The sequence below is a fragment of the Opisthorchis viverrini genome, assembly GCF_000715545.1.
Source record: "Opisthorchis viverrini unplaced genomic scaffold opera_v5_40, whole genome shotgun sequence".
Classification (NCBI taxonomy): Eukaryota; Metazoa; Platyhelminthes; class Trematoda; order Opisthorchiida; family Opisthorchiidae; genus Opisthorchis; species Opisthorchis viverrini.
In genome coordinates, this window is record NW_008751694.1 from 1,485,306 (window position 1) to 1,492,963 (window position 7,658).

Below are 7,658 nucleotides of genomic sequence, written 5' to 3' on the forward strand. Positions count from 1 at the left end.
CAGACACTTATTTGTGTGAATCTTCGCGCTGGCAAGCATACTGCCCCGCGCTGTGAACATAAAGAGCAGTGCTACACCCTTTTTTCACTTGTGTCTTTCAGGTGAACGACAGCCACTGACCGACAAGAACAAAAGTGACTTGGGAAACTTGGGCAATAGCCTCAATCCTGTGTATCAATCCGTGAAACGAACACTGCAGCATTGGCCATTTTCCAAGGGGAATTTTTTGGGTTGGGAGCGAACTGCCCGAAATGCTAGAATTTTGCGTAAAATTTTCCCTGACTTGAGCTACGGTTTCGGGGAAATGTTGACTGCGTGTCTATGGATCGGGACTTTTCGCCGTTGAACTTCCCCAAGGAAAGCGCGTCTACCTTTTTGCTAATTCTCTATTCACCTAATAAACCCATCGGCTAGAGGAACAGCCAATCAGAGCCCCGCACTCCCATTGGCGATGTTGCCCTCAGCTTCCTTTTTCGCGGGATTGAGGAGCCGCTCAAGTTCGTTCACCGGCTGGGGATTCTAGGCTTGAGGTCTTGGCCCGAGTGTCCGACTAAGTACACCAATTTGATGTATGTGTAAGCCAGCTTGTACCTACCCGACAGATTAAGCGCAACGAAACAGTGCTTTTGACTTTTGCATGCTCAAAGAATATAATTTTGAGAATTGCACACAGGAGTTTTAAACTCCCAGGGCAATTGCTTTTTATATAACTGGAGGAAATGACTAATCTTTTAGTTGATGAATAGGACACATCGTGTAAACTCTGGTTCGGCTAGTAGAATACAGCTCGATATACATCCTCAAGAACCACCCATGCATATCTGCGGAACTCCCAGTTTACATGTAAACCGCCGTTTAGTTGCGAGCACTACTGCAACTCGGCGCACAGCACAAGGCGAACAAATGCCGAGTGGGACTGTTGAATTCCCGCGCGTTAGTAACACCATGCTATCGCATTTCGGAGACGGGTTTATTTATGAGACATTCGTTTTATTCATAGGCTCAGGAGGCAGTATATACGTGGGGACTAAGAAATGGCATAGCGGACCGTGTAACCCACTCATTGGGTAAAGTGGAAATGCGGTGACGGGACGCCTCTCTGAACACAACTGAACCAAACCATTGCTAAGTTTCCGACTGGCACTATAGTGGTTGAAGACATGAAACTGGACATGCAAGTGAACACAAGTCATTCTACGTTTTGTCACGATAGACACAGCCTCCCTGTCATAACGCTGGTTGAATATGGCAGTCTGTCGCCAAAGTGACAGAAACAAGTAGACATGAAAGTGGAGAGACGCAACGAGAACCAGAAACTTACAGTTTCTCCAGGAAACTTGAAAATACCAAAATCTTTGCCGGTGGAGCCAATGTGGAGAGTTGAACAGCCGCGGTAGGAACTCAGCTACGCCGTTTAAGGCGTGGGTGGCGTTAAAATGCTTCCGGATGACAATGAAGCGCACTGTCTAAGTATCCGCAATGAGGTGGGAAGCACGACTCAGCAAGCAGAAACAGTAGGTTTTGATATACATTAGTTCCCTCTGCACAAACATTTGGGATGTATGGACTTTCAGCGAAGCCACAATTCATTTTTGGTAATTAGGTGGGTGGTTAACTATTTGGGACAGCCAAATAGACTATCTGTGTCGGGGGGACCCAGTCGTCGCGAAGGATCTGAAAGACAACAGAGTACAAAGGGGCCAAACGAGGGAAGAATGAATGGATCTTGCCCCATACGTTTGGTTATCTTGTTCCACAATGGGAGCATAGACCTATAGGCGAAAAAACGAAGGAACTATTGACTTCAGAGCTTAATGAGCGCACATTCACCATCATCGTTATCATCATGATTGATAGCGTGACATCAGTGTTCGCCATTGGTACTTCGTCGCCGTACGACCATGATTTATTGGAAAGCCTTATCGTCAATGAGAATGCACATGGAAGGGACTCAGTGCTAGCCTCTCACAATCATTCTGAGGTGCCTACACCTCTAGCCACTCGTTCAGGCTATCTGGATGGAAACTGGCAACAAGAACGCCACTGACATCGGTTGGCACCCATATCTTGTAGTGTTTCCAGCCAGGCGCAGTGGAGATCACGCGGTTCACATCCTGGAAGGCGATTAGCACCGACAGTACCCAAGCGTTCTGTAATCTCGTATCCCTATGCCAGGTCAAGGGTTGGCCATCTCTGTGCTTACGCCACCCTGAGCTGGACATGGAAAGCAGCATTCTCTTCGGAAAACGATGGTTCGGCATACGCAACACAACACACACGTCCCAAACAACGCACCTTCTGGCGCTGGACACATTCTTCAATGGAAGTACCCGTTGAACAACCGAACAGCCGCCTTCTAATTGCCTTGTTACGGATACGCCGGCACTGACACACACGAGAAGCGGTTCTGAGACAACGATTGTCGAACACCGGGAGAAGTCTTAGCTCCGCTGCTCGAACAGGCAAAGTCTCACAACCATACAACAAAACAGTCTGCCCTATAGCTTGATACACATCTCTTGAGATTCAGAGATACACTACTTTCAATTGACATCCACCGAACAAGCGATTCTCTGTCCCCGCCTTCTCAAGTGCACCTCTTACGGTCGTAACTGCTGTCTATTGCACCCGAGTGCAGTTTCGTGAACAGTATTTGTACATTAGTGGCAGGAGGCTTTTGGAAAATGGATTATTATCCAGCGTTATAGGTGGACATAAACTAACTCCCAATCTTCATCTTCAGAAGTGCTGCAAATTGAAATGGGCAGGAAATGGGTAACACATTGCGTCAGCGCACGCCCGTCTAAGAAGACTGATTGGTTTTTATATGTGCTTCCTCTCCCTCCCCCTGTGCCACCTCACAACCGGCTAGATACAAAACGTTTTAGCATTTTTCAGGATCACTTTAAGTGCGCTTCCTAATGATGCAGGGACTATTGGGTTGACTATCCGGGATATCCTTTTAGGAGCGTTGTTGATGCTTAGAAGACCGGAATAGAACTTGATGAATTGAGGAACAAGATTACTCAAAAAATGTGGGTTTTAGACTCTTCGGTATGGATCAGTAGTCGGATGGGTGGCGAATTGGATAACTCACCCTTTGCTGATTGTCTTTATGCATGATAGCCGATGACGGAAGATGGAATCTCAGCTTCGTCAAATGAAAGTGTTGGACAAGATTATGGATACTGATGTTTTCCGCACAGGAAAACTTTGACCACTTGCTAGGTGAAACGCTGATGTTGTTTCGCTATGGATTACTTTTTACACATTATTCAACGGACTGACAAAACCCAAGCGCTGCTTTTTTCGTTAAGAGTTGCGGGTGATTTTTCACTGAAGATGTCATCTTACAACTGGAGTTTATCTGTGCTAAAAGCTGTTTCATTTTTGTTGGTACTCAGGGATGAGGATCTCACTACTCTTTCTGGAGATCTGAAAACGCGACCTTTCGGTTAGTGATTGAGCACCATACCAATCAGTTACAAGTGATTGATTAGCAGTGTGACTGAATTGGGCTTGGATAGGGTACAGTACTACCAAATCTCAATCACTCAATTCACATCATGTGTTGACGGGCTGCCCAAGTGATGGATTCTCAAATGGAAGGCCCATGTGGTTGGTAGGCTCCTTCATCTTAATTAGGATGGTTAACTTTCGAATACACATTACACATAAGGGGGTTGGAAGACGGACTATCGTACGCATGCGCTTAAGTATCACAAAACATGCTGTGTGTGATCTTTCACGACATCTTTTCCTCGTTCTAGTCGAGTGGTATACGCAGTGATCCTTAAATGTGCCATTGCTTACTGACCACTATTAATCGAGTATAAATGCCTTCCCTTCAGTGCAACTTCGCTACATGACTTATGTCTTCCGAGGCCTCATCAGCTTCACCCAAAGACAATGGAATGTCTATTCCGACAATTTGTCTCGACTCCCTCAACGAATCTCGCCCGCATTTGGAGATATACTTTGGGAATTCTGATTCCGACTCACATTCCAACGAAGACCATCAGACTTTCAGCCATAATGTAGGTCCCTTTTCGTAATATTTATACTTTTACTTCCTTCGAAAGGTTGCCAACTTTTGCTCGTGGCTATCTTGCTTCGGTGCCCAAAGGAGGTTTATTGTTGCCGCCGTACTTCTTTCACAATGTGATCCTGGCTTTCGTCAAGCTGCGATTCAGCTGTTTCAAACGAATTCTTCATCTCCGTCCAACGGCATTCCACAAGAAGTTGTTGGTGATAGTACCGAATTCGGTAAGTCGTGAGTATTTGTTGTTTTCTAATCCACAGCCATGTGTATTAATTTTCATTTTTTAACCAAGTCTGACTTCTACGATACACGGTGCTTAGAATATATGTTAAATTCAAATGATGGTTATGATGGTGTTTAGGCACATCCGGCCGTTGTGTACCAAAATCGTGTCGAATTCAGTAAGTCCTCATTGTTTTTATAGCGGGATTTCGACTGGGCAGGGATTGTTTTGACGACATGTTCATACTCTATCAGGAGTTAGTACAACGATCTACATATAAGCGACGCTTGGGTTTGGTAATCCTGAATTCCCAAGGCGCATGTGACTCTAATGTCCGATCTATCCTTCTCAACATGCCTCCTGAGCAGGTAATATCCGAGAAGTTTGCGGATCTAATAAGTTCTTTGTATGGTAATGTGTTGGAATGTTAGCAGCTCGGGTGCATTCATTGATAATTGATCAGGTGGCTGTTTATCTGCTCGCCGATGTTTGCCCAGAACAAGCCGAAGCAATGAGAGAATGGGAAATCATAGAGGCGTCGTACTTCACTGATGGAGCAATGAACAGATGCATTGAGAACGACACTATCTGTCAATCCCTGAGGACCAGAACCGTAAAACCATGAGCCGAACAGGGAATGAAGGAAGAAACCAATAGAACTAAAGCAAAAATGCATTCAGGTTAAAACGTCAAGTTAATCTGGACGGAATTTCCAGCTCTCATCAGGGATCACCGAATCTGAAGCACGAAGAGAGGGACTACCCAGCCAACCGCGCAATAAAGATGTCTTCTCGAATGGTGGTGAAATGTCTGGAAGCCGCTTGCCTAGCTCGGGGAACGGTTCTCTGTATTCACGGAATTCCTGGCGTACACCAGTGTACAGGAATCTCTCCGAAATCTTGCGTACAAGTAATGCCCGACAAGGACCCCGAATTTCTCCTTTCATTTTCAATTTCGTGGTCGACGGGACGTACACCAGAAGATCTTCAACAACCCTGCTTTGAGGATGTTGCCGGGTGATTCATCCTATTTGGTTTGCATATGTGTTGGCTTGTCACAGCGATGCTTTTGTGCTCCTGTGTGTGGAAGCTGAGCGTTCTTTCAGTGAAATTTCACTTGTTTGTACACGTAACCAAGCCTCGTTCCAGTATGTGGAGCAGCCCAAGGTCGTTCTTGTAGATAATCGCTCTTGGGTGAATCAACCATGAGTGAGTATGTGTACATTCGAAGTAACACGACGTAAGAATACTTCGGTGACAAAAGCGCAAATTTCATATCCGGTTTCTCCTTTTCATATTCATTATCTAATGTTTTGATTCATTATTTATTTATTACACATAGATCTTTTAAATGCAAATTTTCAGTTTCTACTGCATATAGCGTCAGGCTCTAACGGTAACCCATACCGAACCATCGTACTAGCAAATATTGGTGATATTGTTTTGAATGGAGTTTAGATGAGGAGCTCCATATGATGATTGGATATTTTCGTCGCGGCATAGAGTCCTCCGAGACATGCTTCTCCCCTCTCATCTCAGAAGGAACCGCTTTAGACCCCTTTATTCGGTTTCCGCAGATCATGATACTCTCTTACTGTCACTCAGTTTCGCGTAGACGTCATTCAGACCCGCGTGCCGACATGGGCGAGTTTCCTCCCAATCACTGTATTTGTCATTAGGGTCACTACTAGTTAACTCCACTTCCTTGTGGTGCGGCGGTGTTGAGCGTTGGTTTTCTAATAATCGAGAACAACGGTTATTTGGTCTTGTACAAGAAAGGGACACCTCACTGAAGACAGCTGCTGTTTGCATTCATTCGCCCGGGGTTAGTAGTAGTGTAACGGTGATACTACTGATGGGGAGGCACGCGAGTAGTGTGTTGTTTGTAGAATTTCGCTTTGCGTCTTTTGAAAAGGGAAGATCTGTTGCGGAATTCGTGGAGCCACTTTGTAACATTTGCTCGGATTTGACCGACGAATGAGTGGAATCAATAAATCTCCAGGAAAATTCAAGAAGACGCGTTCGGGAGCAGATGGGTATCCAGTTTTTGTAAATAAGATGCAAATCAGAGTTTTGCTTCCCTGTTCAGTGGTCTGTAACCAGTCAGTTGGCATTTCCTAATAAATAACCCCGCAGCGAAGACCTTCTTCCCTTTCAGTAGTGGCAGTAGTAGAATTAGCCGACATGAACTAGGACAGGTGTAGGAGCAATGCGTGTTGGTGTACCTGCCTTTGAGGAGTGTTCGTCACTCCAAGGAAGACCTTAGACTGTGCGCAGCAGCATGCTATCGGCTTGATGGATTATATGCCCCTCAGCTCGGTCACCTCCGTTACATTCCTTACGTGAGCATTCAAGTTTCCTTTAACCGGTGCGAGATGGCTCATTGGTTAGGGCGCAAATTTACTGACCGGAAGGCCCGTGGTTCGAACCCGGTCTCTGCCTATTGACTTCCCCTGTGTGGGCTTGGACAACCTGGCAGTATCCAACCTCTCGTGCTTCCTTATGGTAACATGGTACTTTGGCGCCGAAATGGTGCTACAGCTGAATGATTTTACTATTATTATTATTATTATTATTATTATTATTTAAGTACACCTACTTGACACATTTTCACGCTCCTCTCAAGTTGGTTCAACAGCTTGTACTGTACTGATCTGCTTATGTCCTCCTCAGATCACCTAGCTTTGCTTCAGTCGTCTTCACTGACACCAACAGCACTCCTCGATCAACTGTGGTCATTACTCGGTCACCTCATTGCTTCACGGACGCCAGTGTCTCCCAGCAAAGGGGTGCCCATAACTCTGTGGAACCAATCCAGAAGGTCTTCAGAGCTTGATTCACTTGAAAACGTAATAACTTCGGCAGATCAACAGCGGGATCGAATACTAGGGTTAAAGAAGCATTACTTGCGGTTATTCACGGAACTGCTTTGTCATTCTGACAATTTATCAAGTACTTTAGCCTTTCAAGACGACGCGCTGCTTTCATCCTCTTCTCAAGATTCTTCACTAAAAGAATCAGTTGTTCAGTCACTAGTGGGACAAATGCTGTTGAGAACCCTATTGCATCCGCTATTCACCATGGATGAACGAAATCAGCTCTTAAGTACTTTGCGAAGTCATCGCCAGTCGGCCTGTCCAGACCCATCAAAACATCGCGATGAGCCTTGCGCGCAACAGCATGTGGATTTATCTCCATCACTGAGATGTTTGGATGTGTTACTCGAACTGGCGTCAGATGTGTTTTCAGTGGTACACTCGTTGGCCTTGAGCTCTGAACACCACAGTGAGTCTATGCGATTCATTAAAACCATCTGGGGAATTTAATGAAGACTAATTTGCACTAAGTCGTCAATTCCTCTTGTCCTTCATCATACTTACGATGTCATGTCATT

At 45.3% G+C, this 7,658-nt stretch overlaps 2 protein-coding genes across 2 annotated transcripts in view; one reads left to right on the top strand and one right to left on the bottom strand.

Moving 5' to 3' along the window:
* Nucleotides 1–3,872: 3,872 nt before the first annotated feature.
* The window catches only part of T265_02894 (hypothetical protein), a gene marked incomplete at both ends in the record, with an annotated part of 23,837 nt that continues 20,051 nt past the window's right edge, over nucleotides 3,873–7,658 (top strand). Inside the window, 3 exons of the mRNA XM_009167247.1 lie at nucleotides 3,873–4,037; nucleotides 4,083–4,266; nucleotides 6,938–7,549. Coding sequence (XP_009165511.1) covers nucleotides 3,873–4,037; nucleotides 4,083–4,266; nucleotides 6,938–7,549 — 961 coding nt within the window. The remainder of the gene's footprint in view (nucleotides 4,038–4,082; nucleotides 4,267–6,937; nucleotides 7,550–7,658) is intronic.
* T265_02893 (hypothetical protein) overlaps nucleotides 6,665–7,658 on the bottom strand; it is a gene marked incomplete at both ends in the record, with an annotated part of 3,446 nt that continues 2,452 nt past the window's right edge. Inside the window, one exon of the mRNA XM_009167246.1 lies at nucleotides 6,665–6,799. Coding sequence (XP_009165510.1) covers nucleotides 6,665–6,799 — 135 coding nt within the window. The remainder of the gene's footprint in view (nucleotides 6,800–7,658) is intronic.